The sequence below is a fragment of the Physella acuta genome, unplaced genomic scaffold (genome assembly GCF_028476545.2).
Source record: "Physella acuta isolate Inbredline_101_S28 unplaced genomic scaffold, ASM2847654v3 ptg001380l, whole genome shotgun sequence".
Classification (NCBI taxonomy): domain Eukaryota; kingdom Metazoa; phylum Mollusca; class Gastropoda; family Physidae; genus Physella; species Physella acuta.
The window spans coordinates 50719-77086 of NW_026732895.1; the positions used below are offsets into that span (position 1 = coordinate 50719).

The window sequence follows — 26368 nt, forward strand, 5'->3', positions numbered from 1 at the left end:
GTTAATGAACATGAATGTATTTCACATTTAAATTGTGATATCATATCAAAGCTTTTGGAATAATGACCTATTGCAGTGGGAATAATGACCTATCTCATAGCACTCATGATTTTTATTGAAAATGGCTGACAGAGGTTAGGTAATGAAGCTGTGGCTGAAACCCTAATGACTGGACAATAATCCCTCATGAAATAAAAATGGCATGACAGAACAAATGGAGGAAACAATTAAGTTTGCTGAGGTTATTAATTAAAATGTGACATTTTTAATATAATCTGGCATGAGAAAAAAGATTATTCACAAAGATGCTACATTTGTCACTGTACGTCTTGAATATAGTTACGAAAATGAATGTTCTAACAGATTGTTCAAAAACATTGTAAGTAATTGTTAAAGCCGACATTTTGGAAGATAAAGTTAATTTGCTCAAAGACAACTCAACCTGGCCATGAATTGAAAAAAAAACAACAAAGTTCCAGCATCCATTAATCCAAAGGTCTTGATATCTTCTAGGAGATGTGTTGTTTTCTATAGAGTAAAATAGTGACTACAATAGGACACAGAGAACATGTATCTATCTACACCAATGTCTGGTCTAACAGCCATCCCTACAACTGCTGGCCACTAACATGACAGTCAAGTAAGAAAAAACATTGCACTACACCAATCTACCATGGCCTGGTCCATCTATTTATCACATATTGAACACCATCATGATCAATGTTCTAGATGTACCAAACATTTGTTTTAGACAAGCTAATTTTTTATAAGGTCATTCATCACAGTCTATCAACCCACAAAACTCCTGATTGCTTCAAGTCAAAGTTCACTAGCTACCTCTTAGCAAGATATTGCAATCAATAAGGGAACATGAAATCATGAATACATTACTCCTATAAAAATTCAATCATAGGTTGTAATAAAATACATTTTTTACAACTATTATGGATTCAAGTATAACAACATTATTTGTGCTCTACAGCAATGATTTATAAATAATATTGTACACGCAAAAAAAAAAAATTAAAAATCATAATTAAAAAAAAAATTATTAGAAATTTTTGCGAAAAGAAATAGCTGGTGATATTTTTCTTACTACTTTACTATCTAGAAATACCACAGTTGATGTTAAACAGATGAACTCAAGTGATGAAAAAAATCTGGCCAGATTTAAATGCTTGACAACAGTGCAACTAGTAGGCTAGTCAACAGAGAAATTAAATGGAACAGTGCTTTAAAACAAAAACTTTCCCATTAGCCAGACATAAATAATCAATTTTAAAATATATCATACAGCATAAGCCTGCCATTCTGAATTATCAATCAAACCATTCACATCAAATATTTGTACAGTTAAACTAACAGTGAAAAGGTTGTACACAAAAAAATATACATCAACAGTTTTTTTTTAATCCGCATCCATAGCACAAAATTATAAGATACTGGGAGGAAGTATCATAGTGCTGTCTGTAGATGGACATTTGTTCAGTGTTTATCACGGCCTGACTAATTTAGTTTGGTCTCTGAGGTCGGTCTGGGATTCGCGGAACTTGTCTGTTTACACTCACCGGGCGGCTGAAACAAGATTGACAATAAGGTCTAAAACCACATGCCAATTAGCTGTTTATCAATAATGTAATCCAAGCTAGCTGGTAAACTAGGGACTAGTAAAAAAAATATAACGAGCTGTACTTACGCTGGTATACTAGGCATTGGTCTCTCGGGAGCTGGGCGATTTGGAACACCTGGAGCAGCTCTCGTTGGCTGAAGGGGTTGATCCATTGGTCTGTTGGGGAGGGGTGGAACACCACGTGGCCTAGCAGGACTTGGTGGTCGACTAAAGTAAAGTTTAAAAAATGGTGAGTCAAGGTGGTGGATTGCAAAGTCTTGGACATTATACAATATTTTAAAATATGAGTTATTTAATCAATGGAGGAGTAGAAATATTGTTTGGCAACTGCTAATACATAGGAATCCACAGTCTTTGAAAACTATTGATAGTGAATTCATGATAATTTTCATTACTCATGTTTGTGAATCAACATATATTTAAAAACAGTTTTTTTTAATTGGAGCATAAAATTCTTGACTTGGTTAACCATGAGTTGCTGTGCCCAAATGTCATGGGATCATAAATGTATTTGTCTACTAAAGGCTAGTACACTGTAACATATAATATTAGCAAACAGTACACATGTAGGAGATGATAAATTGTTGTATGTATATTATTGTACTCACTTGTTGTATGGTGGAGCGCCAGAGTTCATGTTCTCCTCAGGACCTAACCAATCATCTTTGACTGGAGGTGGGGTGGGAGTGGTAACAGTAGAGGTGGACACATCTGATATAATCTGTAGAGCATCCTTAGTGGCATGGTACATGCGGAGGATTTCTTCTCTGCGCAGGGCTTCTTCTGCTGACTCTTCCATCATTTGACCCTGTAGATATAATCAACTTATGCTTATTTATACTCACACTATAGCTTTCAATTTAAAAAAAGCAAAATTTTTTTAATAACTTATCTTATATTTTTAAGCTAGTAACATTTGTATTTTCATAATGCTACAAAAACGTATCATTTAAGTTATATCAACAAATGTGTGCACTAATTCAATATTGGAAAAATAAATCTGAGCTATCAAAACAGTTTTGTATGGGGAAAAAGTTAGCTATATGAATTTTCAAAATATTTATTTATCAGGATAATATTTTAAAAACTTAAATTTAATTTATAAACCAGTACTTTTTAACAAGTAAAATTTGCATTCCTTAACAAATAAATGTCAAAAATTATTTTCATAACATCTAAGCATTCAAATTTCAATGAAGTTGAGTCACTGTGAAAGTTGTAAATAACAAAAATATAACATGATACTCACTCCACAAATCTGAGAGAAGACACATGAATATTTTAACTATCTACAAGCTGATGGACTCAACATATGATCTAAATCAGGGGCTCTTTGTGGACTTACCACAAGTTTACACTGCTTTGTTTTCAATGAAAGTAAGCAACAGTTTATAAAAGGGAAAAAACCACATGTTAATGTGTTACTATTTAGTATCATTCACTGCGTTGAAAACAATATGGTCCAATGTAACAAATTTAAGAACCCCTGATATATAATACACCACATTAATTAGTACCAAGGGTTCATACTAGTTTGAGGAAAAAATCCATACAAAATATAATGTTTATCAAGTTATCAAAGAAATGCTGTAAGTTATTTACTACTTTCATTCGAGTATTTAGAGTAAATATATTATGTTCGAATTTTTTGGCAGCATAAATATTTTATTTTGAGATCTATGTAATAATCACAAAATAGGGGGGGGGGGGGGGGTCCTCTAAACATGACACTATGTAACTTTTGATAGTTTTACCTTCATATACATACTGTGACAAGTCATCACAAATAAGACATCCCTCCCCCACCCCCATGATGATACTGCAGCATTTTATGTGAAAGCAGAAATGATATTTGGGTAAAGCATACATGGAATGTTCTCCCCTTCAACTATTATGTCCCCAATGAAAAAGTTCAACTCATTACAGGCAAATACAGAAGTGGTAAATAAAGTTACCATACCAGGTGATATCAGGAAATAAAAGGCCTTATGAGGCCAAAGTTCACAATCTAGATCTATACCCTTTTAAAAAGTTTTTCTTAAGCTTATCCACACATTTCTTGTTGAGCCAGACATTTTTCCAAACTATGTACAAACCCTGTGTACCGCTATCCACACAAAACTTTTTAGAATAAAATGCATGCAACATGTATCTACAACATAGAGCAAGCTTTGGAAGGGGATAAATAATTTTTTGTTTAATGTATTGATTTGGTGTTGTTTTTACAACAGTATTTGTGCTGCTGATAATCCAGATTAAAGTTACTTAAACCCTCATAGATAACTTCAGAAAAAAAGCGTTTAATAAATACATTTAAAAAAAAATTACAACTTAACAAAATAAAATCTTTACAGCGGCAATATTTAAAAAAAAATGCCCTCATAATTTTAATGTAAATGAATGTTTCAGTTCCCTCGAATGAAAATGAGCACCATATAGCAGGAAATTACTGTTATATTTTTGTTTGTAATGAAAAGAAATATTCCTCTATGCTAAAATGATATTATTATTATTAATGGCATTGATTATGAAAGTTTCCCCTGATGTAAATGAATGTTTCAGTTCCCTGGAATCAAAATGAGCACTATATAACAGAAAATTACTGCTTAGTTTTTTTTATAATTAAAATAAATATTCCTCTTTGCTAAAATGTTAGCAATGGTTTCCCCTTATTAATGACAATGATTATGACAGTTTCCCCTTACTGTAAATGATTATGACAGTTTCAACTTAATGTAGAAGATTATGATAGTTGAGACAATGATTATGACAAGTTTCCCCTTACTGTAAATGATTATGACAGTTTCAACTTAATGTAGAAGATTATGATAGTTGAGACAATGATTATGACAGTTTCCCCTTACTGTAAATGATTATGACAGTTTCAACTTAATGTAGAAGATTATGATAGTTGAGACAATGATTATGACAGTTTCCCCTTACTGTAAATGATTATGACAGTTTCAACTTAATGTAGAAGATTATGATAGTTGAGACAATGATTATGACAGTTTCAACTTAATGTAGAAGATTATGATAGTTGAGACAATGATTATGACAGTTTCCCCTTGCTGTAAATGGTTATGACAGTTTCAACTTAATGTAGAAGATTATGATACTTTAGACAATGATTATGACAGTTTCAACTTAATGTAGAAGATTATGATAGTTGAGACAATGATTATGATAGTTTCCCCTTAATGGAAGTGAGTGATGTTTATTTGCCCACCTGATCTCCTGCGGAGTACAAACCAGGCAATAAGTCATCTTTGATAAAAATCTTCATCTGAAATCAAACGAGCAGGCACAGAAGGCCAGATCTATCTTTACTAGAGTTTACAAAAGCAAACACAAACTGTTCATGCCTAGACATGTAGACACATACACCAATCAGGCAATGATACTACATGACTAAACCCTGAACACAAAAAAAAAAAAAATGTCAGAAGCCGCTGGTCTGGAATCCCTGGATGCAGAAGGCTGGAAACAAAGGGGGGGTAACCTATACAGGGGAGACAACCAAAGTGCAGAAAACAATATACAGCATGCAAATGAGGTCAGTGCCAGCATTGTGCTTTTCAGTTTACCTGGTCACCAGTGGAGTAGATATGAGCCAACAGATCGCTATTAATAAATATCCGAATCTGAAAGTGGTGACAAAATGGTTGTATTGTGGGAAAAAAATAACAAGATTTCAGGTATTCAAGTCTAAGATTTTTAGTTTACGGCTTGTGTATCTGCACTTCACAGCTGGTGTGATAAGCATTAATATCAAGAAGGAATAAATACATTTTGGAACTGATGATAATTCTTTTTAGAACATATTTTTTATAGAGATTCTTAAGGATATAGAAATCTGCTAGAAAAACATTCACAATCACACTAAAAACTGTTTAATACAATCATAATACTTAATATTGTGGTGTGTTTTTGTAAAACATGTGAACTCTTACTTCATTGCCATTGCTGTGTATGTAAAACATACTTAAATTAGTAAAATCACTCCCTTTCTCTGTTAGAAATTGGAGGCTTAAAATGGTCTTAGCATTATGTTCTTCCATCTATGCCAGGCTGTGCCTCATCAAATTAAAAATTAAGTCTTGATAATTGCTTATTCAAAGATGCATTCATAACAAAGCCAAACCTTACCCACTGTATCCTTTACAATATGGCCCTTAAGTATATAATTAATCCAAATGGTTTCAGACCAACAAACAGTATCTAATTATTCTTTTACAATTAGTTACTCAAATTAATTTTTAGCTACCCTAAACAAGTGATGTTTACTTACATTGCTTATAATAAGATACATAATAGTCTTTGGAACAAGGTCTCTCTGTGTTTTGTTGACAATCTTTAAGTAAGAGTCCACCAAGTTTCTGATAGTCTCAACTTGCCTCTCCAGCTGAGGGTCCATTGAGGAGTAGTCATCTTTTGACTGCTGCAGATAAGAATGTGCAGACAATAACACGTCTTTAACATTCTTTAAACAAGACATAACCTACAGGTCTCTGCACATAATTCAGCTTAAGTAGAGGTCACTTTCAGTTTTAGACCTGACAGTCTGACATAAAGTAGTACATGCTTTTTTTTTTACCTCAGCATATGAAGGGATTGTGTGGTCATCAAATAAAGGTATTATCTGGTCAGCACAATGCTCAGAAGTCTTTACTTTCCCAGACTTATCAATAAATTTTTGCTAAGCCTCAAACAAGTTATCATTTTTTTAGCCAACAAAAATGGCTCATAAAAAAAGGTGTAAAGCCCAAAAACTCAGTAAGATATGTTCATAAAAAAGATGTTTTGATACAATGTTCAACTAAAAACGGCTACAAATGGAAGCAAAAAAAAAGAACTGACACTTCCTCCTTCCTCTGTTGTCCTCTCAGGGTAGACCCCAGCACGTAAAAATGATGCTTTCCAGCTGTCCACATCATCTTGTGATTCAGCTGACAGCTCTAGCTGCTTGTAATCTTTGTAGACGTTTCTATGACAAAAGAGTTATCTTGTTTTAACATACAAGCAAGTATAAAATATGACTAAAATAATTTTTTTCTAATACATTCAAAACATTATTTCTACATGGATGTAATTCTATATGACTATTTAAAAAGGCCATATTAAATTGAATTAATAATTAAAATTTTTAAGTAAATATATAAATAAATGTGTATAAATACATAAATAATTCTACTGTATATTAATACTAAAACAATAAAATAATAAGGTCATGGTTATATGGTGAGTTATAGATGTATCAACTATTTTCTCCCAAAAGTGGATGGGGTTTCTGTGCTCTTCATTTTTTTCTATTAATCTGGTAACACTAGCCTACATTTTTTAAAAATCAGTTTAAATAACGACATTTATAATTCTATTATTTATTTATAATTCAATTGTAGTCAAAATCTACATTTAATAGATCTGGTAACATTTCAATATAGCCAACATTTCTACTTATAATATCTAGTAATAGTAAAATATAGTGATAGTCAAGTTTTCTATTTAAAAAACCTAATATCTTTTTATTGCTCCAGCATTTCAATATTAGTTAAAATGAATATTTCATCATATGGTGTTTGGTAAAAATGCCCTAAGTGTGAATTATATTGCATGTTAAGAAATTTAAATAAACTTATATATAGAATAAAGTTAAGTTTGTTAGCTCTGTTAAAAAAAATTAAATCCCTTACATTAGTTTCTAGAAATGGCTATGTTAGTAGCTAATTAAATAGTTTCAAGAAGCAGCTAGCATGCGTCTAAGACATAACATCACAACACTGTCAATGCAGAGAGGTAAGAATCAACAATGGTGAGTAAATATGCAGTGGTGTTGAATTATTTCACTTAAGAATATTCATTTTTATTATATAGTCACTTTTGGTTTTAAAAGGCTAACTACTCATTTTTCACATTTCAGAGCAGTTTTTCTAAAACCTGTTATTGACAAAAATATTTTTTTTTCGCATCAGAAAAGCCTTTTTTCAATCTATTAGAATCTCAAACTATATTGTGCTAAACTAATGAAAAACCAATGCACTTAAGTGCACAATAAGTGGCTTATGCTCAACAATTGTAAGCCAGATGAATGTAATCCGTTAATTACATTTTTCTAGAAAAAATTTATATTATTAAAAAAAATAATACCTCCAAACTACAAAGATAAACTTCAACAGATTTTGGAAAACTGCTCTTGAATCACCAAGTAAAATATTACTTCACAAACTTGATTACAAGGGTGTATACAACTTTGCTAATGCAATCAAGCATACACAAATCAATCACCAACTTGATGAACAAACTATTTAAATTTTACTTCACTTAAATTCTTCTATGATTTAGATAATTAGCATGTTAATTAGGTGATACAGATTGTAAATACATACAAATTAATATTGTCAGTTGTGTTCAAATATTTATTTATAAATAAACATGTGTAGTGTTAGCAGAAAAAAACTTACTGACTAGTAATCTAAAGCAAGAAGGGCAAATAACTGACAACTACAAGGGGAATAATAAGGTGCAGTAATGAAATTACTGGCTGTAATGGTGAAGGTGCTGTTGCGAGTGACCTACCTTGCTGTAGGATTATAAAGAGCAAACATGTGTTTAGACTGGAATATACCGCCCTCCACATCTCGCACCTGTAAGCTCTCTAGAGGCAACATGTAGCGTTTTTCTCGCTCCTAACATCAAGCAGGATGTGGGGCAACATGCCAGAATGATGTGGGGAAGAAGGAAACATTCTTGAGCACATGCTACACACATCTATTGCTACAACTTTTGTACAGACACAAAATATTAAATTAACTGGACAGATGCATGCCAGTTTGTCGCATCTGTAATGGAGATCATCAGCAAATAAAAGATGCAGCTCTTTCTAAAGGTAGTGTCTGCAGTAAGAAAACAAGGGTAAAAAAAAGATCTGGAACAGTGGTTTACATATGTAATTGCTGCGGGAAGAATACGAGGGGGAAAAAAGTCTGGAAGATTAGTTGATTTAAACAGGTTTTTGACTAAATTAAAAATACAGAGGTAAAAATCTGTTAGGTCGCACATGTACAACAAAGGTCATTCTTGGTGGATGCAACCTAAGATGGTTCAAATAGCAAACAAAACAAGGCTTACAACAGTGATGGGATGCTAAATGAAAAAGGGTAGGGCAACAACATATAGATTCTACTTTAGCTTAATCAAATGTAAAGCTGCTGTAAAATCAAAGTAAATTTTTTTTTAACAGACTTCACATAGCAGACATGTTCATTCACCCAGTCCATTGGATCAAATTCATAGTAAAGACTTGTAAACTTGAAAAATTGCTTGATGTCACTAATTGCTTAATGTAACTTGTACAAGCATGGCTGAAGCCAAATGTGATGACTGGCTGTCATTTGTCATGCAACATTCAAGCTGTGCTAGAATATTTTTCCAGATACCTCATAAAGGCTCTATGCTTAGTTGAGATTAGTGGTCTGAGAGAAATATTACAACTTTAGAAAAGATGACTAAGCTTCTATATATATAGGCTTTCAAACACATAGTTTTGTAGTTATTTTTCCCATCCAGATATTCAAGACAAAATCATTGGCTTTGACAAACATAAAGCATGCCCTTACTATACTTACTGTCATTTTATTCTATAACTATAACACAAAATATAAACTGACCAAATCAGAAATTTACAAACGTGTTGTGAAATCATTACAGACAGCCTAGATTAGCTAACGCTTATGTTTACTACATACCTCACAAGTAATTACTGTTTTGTTTAACAAGAACTGACACACCTAAATTTGATCTTAGTATAGCTTTGAACCAGCAGAACATAGCATAAGAACATGCAATTCAACTTCAAGGGATAGAAAATAAAGATGTCAAAATCTGGGGTAACACTACAAATGTGTGAATCTTTAGTAGGATTTCTATTTCATGCCATGTTTATACACTAATAATTTACTAGATGCATCTGACTACTCAAACAGAATACCTTTGGCTCATATTATTTGAAGGGGTACATGTTTTTAATAGGTAATTTTTTGTCAACTTTTATGTGGTAAAATTAACACAGATCAGAATAATTCTCAATTTTTTGGTGTTGCTGTAAATTTGATAATTTAGAGTTATGGCTATAATATATTTTTACATATTTGAATAAGCCTAAAAAATGTGGTTAAAATGCCAGGAAGGTATGAAGAGCACAGCTGAGATTAATAAAAAGCTAGATTAAACAAAGTATTTTGAAAATAAAAAGACACATGTAGGGAGAAAGCTATCCTTTGATATGCAGCCATAAGGAATGCTCAAGTTAAGTGGGGAAGTCAAACCAATGGTACCTGGCCTCAGGGTTGAATATAGCAAAACCACATTTCTTGCTCATAAACCCTTGGTCCATGTCTCGGATCTTTAGGCCATCTAAAGTCAACATGTACTTCTTGTCTTTTTCCTGACAAATAACAAACAAGCAGGGAAAGGTCACATGGTGTCCTGCAGAATAACAACACATTCGCAGCTATCTGGTTAGGGTAAATCACTGCTGGCAACTGTAAATCATTCTCTTGTAACTCCTGGCATCAGAGAACACAAAGTTTTCTTGATAAACCGGTGTTTTATATACTTCATCTCGATATAGCTGAATGAATATCCTGTTCTGCTAGCTTGGTAATTGTCAGATCCATAATTCCACAAAGTTGACAAATACTACCCTCACCACCCCTTCACCACTATATTCTACAATTGATTTTATCATACAATCAAAGCATGAACAGAGGATCCAATTATCTCATAACCAAAGCATCACAAGACGAGTAAAAGCAGAGTAATGTGAATGTGTAACAATAAAGACAGAACTTCACCTCAGGGACAGTTACAACATGAACTGTGTCAGGTTGTTGTGTAAACATACCACGCGTCATGACGATTCTGTCTACAAAAAAGTTAGCATGCAGGAAACCAACACCAGGAGGGGGAAAAAAAGCAATACCCATCAATAACCATTAATAGCCAAGACCACCTGACAACAGAAAGCTTACAAACAATCAAGCAAGGATGACATCATGCGTGTCATTTCAATGTGTTTGCAAGCTGATAAAAAACAATGCCAGACATGACATTCCTTAGCTCTAAAGTGTCAATCAGCTTTAAATATTAGCTCTTGAAGCTTAGAAAAGTTATAGGTAAAAATAATTTGTTTAAAAAAAAAAATTCAAATCAAGTATGTCATGTAGAGTAAAGCCACACAAGCCAATGTTTGTCTATAGAGTGTGGAACATCTTCATGCTGAGATTGTTGCATTCAGAGCTAGATGGAGCTGTGAAAATGTAGCTACCTATTGTCAGCATTGAAAAGTGCAAAAATTGGATGGCGAGAGAATAATCCAGACTCCAAGTCCCTTAACTTTAGTGATTCAAGCGCGAGCATATATTTCTTGTCCTTTTCCTGGTAGGATTTGAGAGAAATAGCACGGCAAAATGAAAGAAGTAGCAGTATGTGAGAAACAGTGGGGCATGAGGGATACAACTAACATGAAGGACACAAGAGAAACAGCAGGTTATGAGAGAAATCGCAGGACATAACATGATGAAAAAACAGAATATAAGAGAAATAGCAGAATATGGGAGAAATAGCAAGGGGCGAAACAACAAGATGAAAGAAAATAACGGCAATAAAGAAAACTCAAGGACATCATAATATAAATGTAAAAAACAGTACAGAATGACAAAAATCAAGATAAGAGAAACAGTATGAAAGAGCAGAACCTAGACATGGATAAATTGTCAGTAAGAAATTGAAACTACAAAATCATTACACGAAAACACAAAAACAGTCAATGTAAAATACAGCATCGTCACGTGAAAATGATCATACCAGAGTAAAGACAGAAAATACATCACTCCAAGACAAAAAGAAGGACACAAAACTGTAAACAAACATCACGCCACTAACAGTAATGCACAACAAAGAAATTGGTAAAAACAGATAACAGACACAGTACTAAGAAGTAACAAGAAATAATTAGATGTATGGAATCAACAGAGATCTAGGAGAAGAAAAGTATAAATTGGACCATCTCAAGTAAAATAAATGTAAGTATTACAAAACAGTACAAAGGGAATGAACTGTTGCACCAAACAAGAGTCATTTCAACCTAGTATAGCATGACATTTGATGACAAATGATTAAGTGGGTGGAATCAGTGTTATGGTGCACATTAGAACAAATAGTTCTGACAATCATCAAACATGAGTAAAAAAAGACAAGTCATAACATGGTGAAGTACAATCAGCTCTATTCAGCTGGACGGGAACACAAGAAAAAATGCACCACTGATTGTTTTACATGACGTCTTTAAAAAGGGTTTTATTTCAGACACTGAAGAGTTTTTAGTTGAATGAACAAAATTGAGCACATTTATAACAAACAAAACTACTCAATAATCTCAATAATTTACCAATACTTTTTGACAATGAAATTTTCAAAAAAATTTGAGAAAAAGATTTGAATATGTGAAAGAATTTTAGTACTGTATTGACAGAGTTTATAGCTTATGCTAAACCAATATTTTTTCATATAATGGGATAGTCACAGAGCGATGCTGATGCTCCAAGAAATCCTAAAAAGCCAAACTAAAAATTGTGAAGTTAAAACCATTTTATTGCCCACATCCTAAAAATAACCCACTGATTTAAATTACTTGTAAAACATACATTTAAAACTTCAATATGAAAATAAATGCACCATGTCTAAATTAAAAAAGGTGAGCAAAGTTTACTCTTCAATGTCCTCGGATTTAAACATCTGTGGCATTCATCATACATATAGGCCTACTGAGGTAAACATAATTGGATAAAGTATGATCACAGGCTATGATATAAAATTGCTCTCGTCAGTTTAATTTGAAGCTTGATATTAGCTAGAAATAGATATTTCATGCCAATGGTGTACATATTTCACATATAATGATGTGCAATTATTGCTAAATTTTGTTGTTGACCTATATAGTTTACATCACGCAAGTGTAAATTAATGCTTGTTTGTAATATATATGAATACAACTTATACTTCCTGAGTAGAACTAGGTTAAAAAACTTGTCTATAATAACAGTTCTTTGCTTAATATTGGTTAAACAAAAACAGTTATAGAGCACACAAAAATTACCTCTTCATCTTTGTACCAAGACAATGATTCGGCTGTTAAGACAAACCAGAAGTCTTTGGAACCCCCTTTGATAAAGCTGACATTGTGTAGGGATAACCAGCCTTTACGTATGACCTAGGATTAAGAGATTAGATGTCAAAATGTAGTACAAAATGTACCATTATGCTAAACCTAAAAGAGAAAAAAAAATTAATTTTAAAAGCTTACATTATTATTTAGCAACAATTTGTGAGCTGTCTACAGAATACATTATTAAAAGACTATAAACAAACCAATCAGCAAAAAACTGACCTGGTTGCCTAGTTTTCTTTTGTTGGTGTTTTCTGATTTCTGTTGAGCACTGAAATCCAAACAAAAAAAATCAGAGCTCAGCCAAAACTTGTATGCGCAAATTCAAATTTATTTAAAACATCCTTGCTTGATTGTAAGCTCTGAGACTTGCTAAACTTAATGAGAGGCATAGTTATATTGGGGAACAATATGGGAAATGAACTCATGAGAAGTAATAGTTGATTTCTAAATTTAGATTTGTAAGGTGTGGCCCTTTTTCATGGCTAACTAAGATAAAAACGTACTTAGCAAATCCAATGAAATCTTCATGATTAGTATTCATGTATGAAAGCTGAATGTCTATGAGTTGAAGAATCTGCTGCTTGGCTACCTGCTCCTGCTCTCTAATGCGTGTATTGACAATACGTTCAGTCTCCTCTCTTAATCGAGGATAACGCACCATCTAAAAAAATGTTACAGCTGCTAAATACAAGTTATACTGAGACAAAACATAAAATATGTTCCAATGAATAATCCTTTTTTTTTGTGTAACATTCAAAAGTGAATATAACAAAGTTATAACTTGTTTTTTAAAAAAAGGCAGCTATATAAAAGTGAAATTAAAAAAAAACTAGGTTAGCTGAGAACTATAATGAATCTTTATTTAAGACTCTATTGTTGTGTTAAGGAGTATATATATGTAAATTAGCTTTAATAAACTGCTTATAATATATAATGTATAGGAAGTGACTATTTAATCAATAAAAACTATATAGTGTGATGTAATTAGACATAATTAGCTAATGAAATATTACTTACTCGTTCTGTGCATTTCCTGACAACTGTAGATAATTCTGTGACAACTAGGTCTACACAGTGCAAAGATGGCTCTTTGAGTCGATTAATTTGTTTCTTAACTATGCTCTCAAATGCCATATCTGGTGTAAAAAGTCCAGTTCTGAAAGAATAAGTAAATTTTTTGGGTTACTTTTTTTGGAGATTATTCCACAATTATTAAAAAAAGTTATTGTTATTTGCTAATTACAAACACTGTTTGATTTGCTTGTTTGTTCAAATGGCTTTTTACCTTAAAAAAATGCACTGAAGCTTCTACAAGCTACACCTATAAATGACCTAATTAAAAATACTCAAAGTAAAAGGTCTCTTCACATTGTGGATGTGTACTTACCTGATACCATGAATGTTTTTAATTGTGATAGCTATTTCTTTTCTTAACTCCCTTTCATCAAATTCCATCTGTGAAAAAAGAATGAGCCAATTTATGGCTGCTAGCTACATTCTTCAGACTAATGACAATTAAAACAGATAAATGTGTTATACAATCCTGAACATACTTTTTTTCTTACTTCCATTTAACATTTCCTAATGACATAGCGTATTGAAAACAAAATAGAAATTAAAATTTTCTTATTTATAGCTCAATGTAAATACCTTTAGTAGTTACTAAATATTTTAACAACAAAATCCTACACTTATCACATATCACAATTTTGAAAAACTTAAGTAGTTAATAAAGCACTGCATATGTCCCAACCTTTACAAGTTCAAATGGGAATCTTTCATGAAAAATTCTGTTTATCTTGGCACCACCAGACAAATCTTCTGTAGAAACATGGGTACCAAAGCCTTCTATATCCCTCTCAAAATCTGTGCTGAACTGGGAGATCATTCTGTGAAAAACAAAACAGAACAATTAACACCTTGTTAAATTTCTTAATTAAGTTCTATAAAAAAAACTTTAAAAAGTCATTGCAAAGAAAAAAATCTTTAAAAAACTTTTCAGTAATAAATTAAAATGAATAGTATTTTCTAAATCAATATCACTCAAGTTATATACTTACTGCATCATGGCTTTTGTCTTTCTTGCTGGATCATCTGGCCTAAAGTTCTTGTACTCTTCAACTTCTTTCTCCATGGCCAGAAGCTGAGACTGCAGTTTATTACGGAGTGATGGGAGAGTATCTCTGATGTGATTAGTCAACTGCTGGTTGAGAACTTTCTGTAGATGAGGTGTGCCTAGGCGATCTGCTATGTGCCTTAAAAAAAAATTGCAAAATTCAACCATTTTTATTTCACTTCAAAACTACATTTAGGTAAAACACTAAACACTTACATTGGTTAACAGTACATTTACCCCTCTATAAAAACCAATTTATAAACTTTAGACTATAGACTATTACCTTAATCTTGGGTCTAAGCCATATAAAAGATTTTGAAAAAATGAAAGTTCTATAAACTAACCTGTAGGCAGGATGTGACAAGAAAAATTTTCTTTCTGCTGCTAAAGCAGCCCTAATGTCTTTTTTGCCATCAATATCTTTTTGACTTCTATTTACAACACCAATATAGCCTGAAATACAGATACAGTAAAGCTTGTACTACAACCTTGTGTAAGTAGCTCTTTTAAATTGCTAATGAAGATGTGAAACAACACTAACCCCTTCTTAATGGAAGAAGTTTGTTTTCTAAAACCTCCCTAGCATCTGTGCCTTCATCCATCAAGTCTAGCTTGGTAATAACGCCAATAGTTCGTATGCCTGGAATGTCAAAGGATTAAATGATGCATCTAGTGGTACAAATTTCAGGGTTTTAAGAAAGCACTATTGTAATGTCATCATTGGTATACATTTTGATTAAAAAACGGCAGTATTATTTTTAATAGCTCAATAGTTTATCCAAATTATGAGTATTTTTTTTTAGCTATAAACAAAACAAAAAAGGGCATAAAACATGTCTTAAATCACAATCAGATAAAAATGTATCAACATACAAGCGCTACTTAGGACATGTATACAAAAATATTAAAACCGTTTAATTTCAGTGCTAAAAAAAAAACCAATAAACAAAAATAACCTACCCTGGGGATCAACTTCTTTAGCGATTTTAAGAGCATCAGAGTTGGCAAGATCAGAGTTAGCTGGTGTTACTGCAAGAATGAGACATGAGTCTTTGGTAATGAACTCCATCAACATCCCACGGATCTGTTGCTCAATGTCTGGGGGTTGGTCTCCTACAGGTACCTTTGTCATACCAGGCAAGTCAATCAGTGTCAAGTTGAGCACTGGGAAAAGAATTCATTCAATCAAGCCTTTACAAAGTGAATTATAATTACAGACATCTGGAAAAACAGACAAAACAGAACACAATGAAAATCATAACTAAATTGAAAGTGTACGGAAGTGTTGTTTTCAAATCCTGCATATAATTATAATCCCTTCAAAAATGGTCCATCCATAGAGCCAACTAAAAGGTAAAAAAAAATTTTAATTCCTAAAAACATACTGTAAAAATAATTATAATCTTACCATTAGGAGAGTATACTCGTAAATTGATCGGGATGTTAGAGATGCCTTTGTTACCTCCAGTAGCCCTATCTGTCTCATCTTCAATCTCCTTCCGCACCAAACTAAAATCTGTGAACTTTTTGCCTTTGCAGTGGATGAATTCGGCATACTCTACAAAGTAAACAGAGATGATAATTAACTTGTATTGACTAACAATACAATGTATTTTAATTGAAGAACTTTTTATGTATTACTGTACCTGTTCTGCTATATATCAGCTGCAATACCAAAGGTCGTCTGGTCACAATGCCTGAACCTCTGGGAAGGAAATCTCTGTAAACAACATAAAAATCATGATAAAGAATTACTATACTTTTTAGAGAAGCAGCTCTAAAAATGTTATATACATGATAAATCTAAGTATGTATATTATGAAATATTACACATTTCAATAGTATAGGTGCTTCATTTCAATTCACAACATCAACCCTATTCTCTGTCTTCATATTCTAAAACTACTAATTACTTTGTCACTTAATGATTATAATATTTTAATTTTTAATCTCAGATGATATCTAAAAATATACATATTAAAAGTACAGGTCTTAAAATTATGACTGGCTTAAGTAAACTACATTCATTTCTTCAGTTTCTCTATAAATTTAAGAATTCAGATTGTATGTATTATCAATTTTATTTTAAAGTATAGATAAGGTTTAACCAAGTTTACAAAAAAAAATTGGAAAATATCCCCATTCTATTTTTGGACTACACAAGACAGATGGTTTAGGTTGTAACCCAAGGTCAAAAGTTAATGAATAATGGACAACAGGGTGCAACAGCTGGTGAAGATAGTGTGTAGGCAAATGATTTCTGTCCTTTACACTGTGGTGACATTTTTTATATCCGCTTTGTGGTCTTTTTATGTTCTATTCAATTATTTAACAATTTACCCAGTATTATTAATTTTAGGATAATAAGCTAAACATGCCCAATAATTAAAAAAAAGACATGAATTTTGTTCAAATAAAACTATTGAAACTGTTTATCTTACAATATAAGTAATGATTACTTGCTTAAAAATAACTAAGAATATACATACACACACACACACACACACATATATATATATATATATATATATATATATATATATATATATATATATATATATATATATATGTCAAATTATCATTCAGAAGTGTCTGAAAAACTTTCAACAGATGTTCACAGTGAGGCTGTAACATTTTCAAATTAAGCATGTTGTGAAAATGGGTTGTTGTGAAATAATGATAAGAGAAACCGCTACATTTTTTTTTACCAGCAGGATGTCTTGATATATGAAGAACATATTGGTGTGTAAATGTAAATCTCTATAAAGGGGGAAAAACAAAGTTAGAACAGTCTAGTTCTGGGGAAGCAATATATCAAGGTGTTTCTTCTTTAATTGGTTGTATCACAAATAGCAAATTGAAACTCTACTTTAAGGGTTACATTAACCATTGATTTTACTAGTAAAATAAAAAAAAAAAAAAAAAATCTTGCCTTTAAGGCTAAATCACTTATATATTAATTTGTCTCATTAAAATATAAATACTGTCAGTACAGAGAAATAATTTCTGAAGTTGAAACTAGGGAAATAGCGTATCTTAAAATATTTGAGTTGTTAATATTTTATTAATTACAATAGTGGTTGCTGAGGACTTGTTCAATATGTGATAGGATTAAATAAGGTATTATTTTAGTAGAGGGGGATGTACACAAAAAGTGAAAATTTAGAGTAGCGTCCCCTTTGTTTATCTTTATTTACCTTGTTTGAGTTGTATTTTGTTGTTTGAAACGTTAATAATAATAATAATACACTCCAGTAGCATAGTAACTATTGGGAGGGAAGTGGCATATACTGTAGTTAGGACTTAGTTGTTTACTTTTGTCATCTTTCAGTCAGTTATCATAAGGCCTTAGTAGCATGTTATTTTAGTTATTGTCAAATATTATTATCAATTTAATATTCAAAAGTGCAATAATAACCAAGAATCGATAAAAACATTTTGTGCTGATCAACTGGTCTACGTTTTCAGATGTCATCTTTCAGTTATCATGGGTCCTATTAGCATGTTATTTTAGTTATTGTCAAATATTATTATCAATTTAATATTCAAAAGTGTAATAAACAACCAAGAATCGATATAAATATTCTGTGCTGATCAACTTGTCTACGTTTTCAGGTCTTACCTGTATTCACAAATACAGGTTTCAGTTGTTGTTTTTTTTTTCAACATTCAAAATATAGACTCAAACCAAAAGCTAATTCAATACCACAATTCTTTTTATCACAGAGATTAAAATCAACAGGTGTATTTGGAAATCTTACAAGTTTTTGAAAATTATTTAACCATTTATTTATATCATTTTAAATCTTTGCGCTGAGTGAAAATAAAAAAGTTTTGATTCTGTCCAATAATGATTAAAACATTGGCCTACATACTACATATTTTATAGGCCTAATGATTGTTTTTCTTGACTTTTTGCCTGCCAGGAAATCAGATGAAACTTAAGATGAATTATTTCCAGTTTCTAACTCAGTATGAACTTTTAATTTTGAATGGAGTAGGTGAAATAAAATTAAAATTTAGTAAGAATACCTAACAGTCCTAACTTATAGCATATACGGCCCAATAACTTATTAATACTCATCTTTTCTTGTTCCTGGCCAAGATACATAGGGCAGATGAAGTAGAGTTCATATGTTTCAATGACCTATGCATATGATGGGGGATAGTGTGGTCAGCACTATGCCCAACTTATTAATAATAGTAGCCTATTATTGAATTTAACTTGAACTGTCTCTAGAAATATTAATTTAGCAATCGAATTTTGGGATTTTCCCCTCACTTCAACATGGCCAACAAAGTTAAAATTTAGATATAATAAATAAAAGCAATGATGATCAATGATGTGGTGCCAGTAGAAGATCTAGATCTAAATTTTTAAAAATGATCTTGACAATCTGAATTTTGATGTCAATGAGACAATCACAATGACTCAATGAATAGGCCTATGATGATAATTGAGATTATGAATGAAATTGAATATCAGTCAGAAATCAAAACTAGATCTGATCTAGATCTTACCTTTTTTTAGATTTTTAGTCTAGCCTTTAAATGATAAATTATCTAATTGATCTAGATTCTAGTTAACTATGTTTAAAACTAGCGAATAAGGGAAAAAGTTCTTAAATTATTTTTTTTATTTATTGGGAGACGCCCCTTTTGTTTCGCTTCCTTCAGTTTCACATTTTCTCTGAATAGCTAGAAAAACAATAATTTTAATAAAATTATTTAAAACTGTAATACGGTAAACGGATGCAATTTATTTCAAACTGTAACCCAGTGAATAATGATTATCTAGGCAAGTTCGTTGAATGAAATAACGAAGGAAAAGTGTGTAAGCTAAGACTAGAAAGTTGAGTACCGGTTCGGATCGATAGAGAAAATTTATGAAAAACCGAGACTAACCTGCCCACAAAATTCTCGAGAACACTACTTTTTCCAGCACTTTGGCTTCCCACGACAGCTATTTGTGGAAGATCTAATGAAAGAGGTACTCCTAATGAAGCAAATACATCCTGTAGTTTATTCACTATAGGAATAAGATGCTCCATACCAGCGTTGCCCGACATTTTTGGAAAATATTTAAGCTCGATCGATGAGTCGGACAAACCCTACCATGGCGGAAGTGACGTTTGCTAGCTTACAGCAACGACCCAATAAACACAAAATAAACATTGAAGCATTTTTACAAATAAATAAACTAAAAATTCTTAACTTTACTAGTAAAATTTAATAACTAAATTTTGTTAGCGATTCTTTAACCCTAATTCTGAAACATGCTAGATTAAATTATTATTTACTTTTTTAAATTGTTATAAGCGAAATTAATAAATTAATCGTTTCATTCATCTCTTTTGACGCGCTATCTTTAGCATCTGTCTATAGAACTATACGAAGGGAAGGGAAAGGGGGCGAATGTTATGAAAAAATAAATAGTAGCCTGTATTAAAGGGTAACATAACATACTTAATGTACTATCCACGCAGCTATGTGAAACAACAAAGCATCAGTGCTCATGCTTCTTTTAATTAAGCCTATTTTTAAAGTATTTTAAAATACAGACGTTGATCAATCAGAAAGACTATATATGTCATATGTTATGTCACAGTGGCAATAAGCCGGCCCCTCCCCAAAAGCACGTCTACCCCAACCCCTTTCCGGAGAAATAATAAAAAAATATATATATTTTAAATTCATGTAGAACGTGTATTGTTCCACCCTTCTCCGGAAATGTCAAGTGCCCCTTTCCTGAATTCCTCAACATTATTTCTTTTTTTTGATGATGCAAAGATTTACTCCTACCATCTTAGCGAAAATGTTGGCTTTTCTTAAGTTTTATTTTTAAGGAATGTAAAATAGAGACTTCTATCACATTCAACAAAAAAAAAAGCGGAGTATGGTTACAGCTATTGGCGCCTATCATGCTTTTCTGTAGCTTTAACTGTAAAATACCGCGTTTACATTATTGAACAAGTTTATATATATATATATATATATATATATATATATATATATATATATATATATATATATATATATATATATATATATATATATATATGTGTGTGTGTGTGTGTGTGTGTGTGTGTGTCATGCATCATCAATGGATGACTTCTATATCATGCTGTAACACGAAAGTCAAGCAAATGCTCAGTCGTCGTCGTCCCACCCCCCCCCCCCCCCCCCATTAAGGGAGGCCGGAGGTAAAAGCCCGACAGAAGGGTAGGCTACATCTATGATAAGTCTGATCATTTAATTTTGACGCGAGCTTTGATCGGTTTATTCAACAAGCACAGTTTATTTCTTGCGTCTCCCCCCCCCCCCCCCCCCAACGTCCATAAATAACGTCACACTATGGAGGCGATGGAGGGGGATTTCAGGAAGTGTTACGACACGCTTTGCAATATTGTTAGAAACCGAAATAAAAAACTACATATGAAAACCAATCGAGACCTATATTCAACGCTATCCATGCTCAGTAAGTATTTTAGAGAAAAAATTGCTGTTTTTTTTAAATAAATTATATTTTAAAGAGTTGCGATGGGCTGAGGAGTGACGTCATTTTAGGTGTTTGGTCCTGGTTTTTAACGAAGATTAGTGACGATCGGCAGGGAGGGGAGGTAAAAAACGTCAAATATCTTGACGTTACTTATTTTATAGATGACCCCGGTGTAGGTGTAAATCTAGTGCTTTATTTACACGCTGCAATGTTGTTTTAGTTTCACGTTCTACATGCAGGATAAAAGTTTTATGTTTGTTTTAAATTGTGTTGAAGTGGGATGTTAGTGTGTGGTGTTGATGTAGTGTAGGTTATTTGTTGTGTTGGTGTAGGATGTTAGTGTGTGATGTTGATATAGTGTAGGTTATTTGTTGTGTTGGTGTAGGATGTTAGTGTGTGGTGTTGATGTAGTGTAGGTTATTTGTTCTGTTGGTGTAGGATGTTATTGTGTGGTGTTGATGTAGTGTAGGTTATTTGTTGTGTTGGTGTGGGATGTAAGTGTGATGTTGATGTAGTGTAGGTTATTTGTTCTGTTGGTGTAGGATGTTAGTGTGTGGTATTGATGTAGTGTAGGTTATTTGTTGTATTGGTGTAGGATGTTAGTGTGTGATCTTGATATAGTGCAGGTTATTTGTTGTGTTGGTGTGGGATGTTAGTGTGTGGTGTTGATGTAGTGTAGGTTATTTGTTCTGTTGGTGTAGGATGTTATTGTGTGGTGTTGATGTAGTGTAGGTTATTTGTTGTGTTGGTGTGGGATGTGTTTGATGTTGATGTAGTGTAGGTTATTTGTTGTGTTGGTGTGGGTTGTAAGTGTGTGGTGTTGATGTAGTGTAGATTATTTGTTGTGTTGGTGTGGGATGTAAGTGTGTGGTGTTGATGTAGTGTAGGTTATTTGTTGTGTTGGTGTGGGATGTAAGTGTGTGGTGTTGATGTGGTGTAGGTTATTTGTTGTGTTGGTGTGGGGTGCTAGTGTGTGGTGTTGATGTGGTGTAGGTTATTTGTTGTGTTGGTGTGGGATGTGTGTGATGTTGATGTAGAGTAGGTTATTTGTTGTGTTGGTGTGGTATGTGTGTGATGTTGATGTAGTGTAGGTTATTTGTTGTGTTGGTGATGTGATGTAAGTGTGTGGTGTTGATGTAGTGTAGGTTATTTGTTGTGTTGGTGTGGGTTGTAAGTGTGTGGTGTTGATGTAGTGTAGGTTATTTGTTGTGTTGGTGTGGGATGTGTGTGATGTTGATGTAGTGTAGGTTATTTGTTGTGTTAGTGATGTGATGTAAGTGTGTGGTGTTGATGTAGTGTAGGTTATTTGTTGTGTTGGTGTGGGATGTAAGTGTTTGGAGTTGAGGTGGTGTAGGTTATTTGTTGTGTTGGTGTGGGATGTAAGTGTGTGGTGTTGATGTAGTGTAGGTTATTTGTTGTGTTGGTGATGGGATGTAAGTGTGTGGTGTTGATGTAGTGTAGGTTATTTGTTGTGTTGGTGTGGGTTGTAAGTGTGATGTTGATGCAGTGAATGTTATTTGTTGTGTTGGTGTGGGATGTAAGTGTGATGTTGATGTGTTGTAGGTTATTTGTTGTGTTGGTGATGTGATGTAAGTGTGGTGTTGATGTAGTGTAGGCTATTTGTTGTATTGGTGTGGGATGTAAGTGTGTGGAGTTGATGTGGTGTAGGTTATTTGTTGTGTTGGTGTGGGTTGTAAGTGTGATGTTGATGTAGTGTAGGTTATTTGTTTTGTTGGTGTGGGATGTAAGTGTGTGGTGTTGATGGAGTGTAGGCTAACTTCCTGTTCAGTAAATCAGTTAGACGTATCCGCTTTGTACCTCCTGGTACATTATCCATTGTGAATCAGGCGTTTTATTCGTTTTTATTTTGTTTTTATATGATTGTAACCCTACAATCTTCGTCACACGATTTCATAAACCTGCATGAAGAGGATTATTTTCAACAGTTTACTGTGGGGAGCATCGTCCATGAATGACATTACACTTTGGGAGTGAGGGTAGGGGGAGGTTCGGACATTTGTGATAAAGAGGAGAGGAGAAACTGTGACTGTAACGCTATTAAAGTCTGACTTTTTTTGACGATGTGTCACGATGCGGTAGGAGTTTAAATCGTCGTTAAAATGACGTCATTTATAGATGATCCCTTCACACACAATGTATTCTTTCCTGTTTTGCGTGTGTGGGTGTATGGGTGCGGGTGTGTGCTTTAATATTTCCCTTGTTATTTGTTGTAGCGAAGATAACAATTTGAACAAGGATAATAATTAAGAAAACAGATAACAGTTTTCGAGCGAATGTACCAAGTGACGGGAGTTTCAGATAAATTGCCTAAAAACAAATAGCCATCTTGACGCTTCCGAGTTCACTTAGAGCTCTGCACTGGAGGCTACAACGTAACGAGCTGTCTCAGCAAAATGGGTACCCAGTATTATGCTGTACGAAATAAAATGAGTGTGTGTGTGTGTTTGATGACCTAAGAAGACCACTATATCCATTAGATAGTTGAAAATGTAAAGCTTTCTCATCACATACTCCCGTAAATTTCAATGCAAGAAAGGGGGTGGGGGTGTACTGCAGGCCTTCGTGAATACAGTCCTCGTTACAGTTTAACCAGAATCCAATAATAAGTGATGGGCGGAATTCCTTTATTGTCCGGTAAATCTTCAAGTTCCTATTTTTATCTACCTTGCCCTAAAAAATGAAGTCTTCTCAGATTGCCTGTTTTGCTTTTTCGTATTATATTTCTGCGCTGACAGTATGCACTGATGGTAGAGCGCACCACCGCAACCCACAAAAGTCTCGAGTTCGAACCCCGGATTTGAGTCCGTAGGAGTCCACTCAGCTCTGAGAGTACCTGGCTCATGTTGGGGAAAACTAAAGCGGATGCATACTATCTACCTCAATATTTCTTTATATACCAATGTCGAAGAAACAGAAGAACTCTACTTCATCTGCCCCATGTGTCTTGGATACTAGCGAGAAATGACATGACGACTTTGTGTTATACAGCCGATTTACCCCGCTCACCCCCTCCATTGGAGCAAGAAACATCAACTACAGACCTTACCCAACCAACGAACAATACATTTTCCCACGTTCTGAAACATGCTATAACTTTTATATTTATAGAAATTCGATCCATGGACTCGATTGAAGTGAAACAAGTTACTCCATGTGTCATCAAATTACCACCTCTTACACAGGGGCGGAACTACAGTGCCGCCAGACCCCGCAATGCGGGGGGGCCCACGCCATTTAGGGGCCCACAGCCGACCATAATAATTTTTTTTAAAGTTAAAAAAAAAATTAACTTTCTTGCATTTTTGACTTGATTGTTGTTTTGCAAAATGATTACCGTAGCTGCGGTTGGATTATCTTTATTCTGTAGACATCACCCCCACGCGCTTGTATATTCTTTTTCCTTTGGTTTTTAAACCACTGTGAAAGCCGAGTCCTCTTTCTCTTACAATTTAACTTAGCAAAGATAAGCAAACGTTCAAACCACTTACATGACTTATCTCCCTTTTTAAATAGTCAAATAGGGGTGCTCATAAGCTCCTTTTAATAGATTTGTACTAAACAAATTAAAAAGCAATTACTTCTCTTAATTATTATTTTTATTAAATACTTACTAAAAAATGACATTGTATAAAAAAATGTATTTAAAATTAATAAAATACATACCAAAAAACATAAAAATAATCATAACGCCAGACACCATTTCTTCTACAAAGCTTTCATGTTTTATATTCTTTTGGCTGACTAGTGGTTAAGAGGTCTTGTAGCCTAGCACAGATAAAGTAAAGCTGATTTTCACAAAACACACTGAAGCACTTACACACATGACATGAAGTTGTATTTTGTTTTAATAGAATTTTTTTAAAAATCAAAACCCAAACAGGCCAGATATATATATATATATATATATATATATATATATATATATATATATATATATATATATATATATATATATATATATATATATATATATATATATATATATATATATATATATGTATATATATGTATATATATATATATATATATATATATATATGTATATATATATATATATATATATATGTATATATATGTATATATATATATATATATATATATATATATATATATATATATATATATATATATATATATAGGCCTATATATGGGGGCCCAAAAATTTTTGTTGCGGGGTGGCCCTTTTTTTCTAGTTCCGCCACTGCTCTTACATAGATTAAACAAAACCCTCTTTTTCAATTATGTTATGTGCTTATTGTGTATATATAATAAGTAATACAATAGCAGTATAGTGGAATATGAAAGGATACTGTTTATAAAGCTACCGCGGTTAATAAATCTAATATGTTTAAACAAATCATTGATAGCTTATTTTTTAAAACCTAAGTGAATAAGTTAACACATTTTATTTATTTTAAAAAAAAAAAAACTCTTTCACACTTTCAGCAAACTAAACCAAATCTATTGGTACGTGCATACTACATCAAACCCATTTTTAAACAAAATATGAAACACAATTTTAGAGAAAACAAATAAACAAATGTTTATACGTTTATCTGAGAGAAAAAAAATCGTTTCAACACACAGACCTAGATCTACACCATTTTACGATGACTAAGTAATCAAAACTGATTACACATAGTCATGTCTAAGTTAGATAAATAGGCCGCGGAGTTGTAAGCACGCAGACCTGACGTCATGTTACTATATTTGCTCAGGATGACTCGAACATAATAACAGTCAATCTCAATTGAAAATCTCAATTCGGTGTTGAAATCCCCCTGCTTTACATTACTTCAAGCCACGCCCATTTTCACTACTTCTCGCCCCTTGCTTGGTGACACATAGGTCTAGTTGGCCGTCTCGCGCTGATAA

General features: G+C 32.9%; 1 protein-coding gene across 5 annotated transcripts; it reads right to left on the reverse strand.

The window, feature by feature from the left end:
* Window position 1: 1 nt before the first annotated feature.
* Window positions 2-20114, reverse strand: LOC131927192 (dynamin-1). Of its 5 annotated transcripts, none has more exons than XM_059282918.1 (20): window positions 19879-20114; window positions 16620-16693; window positions 16382-16531; window positions 15934-16137; window positions 15515-15613; window positions 15318-15426; window positions 14918-15112; window positions 14611-14746; window positions 14245-14312; window positions 13875-14013; window positions 13361-13518; window positions 13077-13125; window positions 12786-12899; window positions 8207-8316; window positions 6491-6617; window positions 5922-6071; window positions 4860-4916; window positions 2239-2438; window positions 1697-1837; window positions 2-1575 (listed from the first exon to the last, which is right to left on the reverse strand). In XM_059282918.1, exons 1-20 carry the CDS (start codon window positions 20040-20042, stop codon window positions 1512-1514), a joined length of 2508 nt encoding a protein of 835 aa, XP_059138901.1. In that variant the 5' UTR covers window positions 20043-20114; the 3' UTR covers window positions 2-1511. The 5 variants fall into 5 exon arrangements, with proteins under 5 accessions (XP_059138901.1, XP_059138903.1, XP_059138899.1 ...); XM_059282920.1 differs by lacking the exons at window positions 4860-4916; window positions 8207-8316 and adding exons at window positions 5218-5274; window positions 9964-10073 and having other exon boundaries at window positions 5922-6068; XM_059282916.1 differs by lacking the exons at window positions 4860-4916; window positions 8207-8316 and adding exons at window positions 5218-5274; window positions 9964-10073.
* Between the last annotated feature and the right edge of the window lie 6254 nt (window positions 20115-26368).

Bases quoted from the DNA above. Each gene is read 5' to 3' on its own strand.
- LOC131927192 (XM_059282918.1), bottom strand. From the start codon at position 20,042: ATGTCGGGCAACGCTGGTATGGAGCATCTTATTCCTATAGTGAATAAA. The intron at 15,427-15,514 runs GTTAGTGTTGTT...TCTGTATTTCAG, and splicing joins ACTTCTTCCATTAAGAAGGG to GCTATATTGGTGTTGTAAAT. The intron at 8,317-12,785 runs GTAATTTTTGTG...GCTTGATGTTAG, and splicing joins CTTGGTACAAAGATGAAGAG to GAGCGAGAAAAACGCTACAT.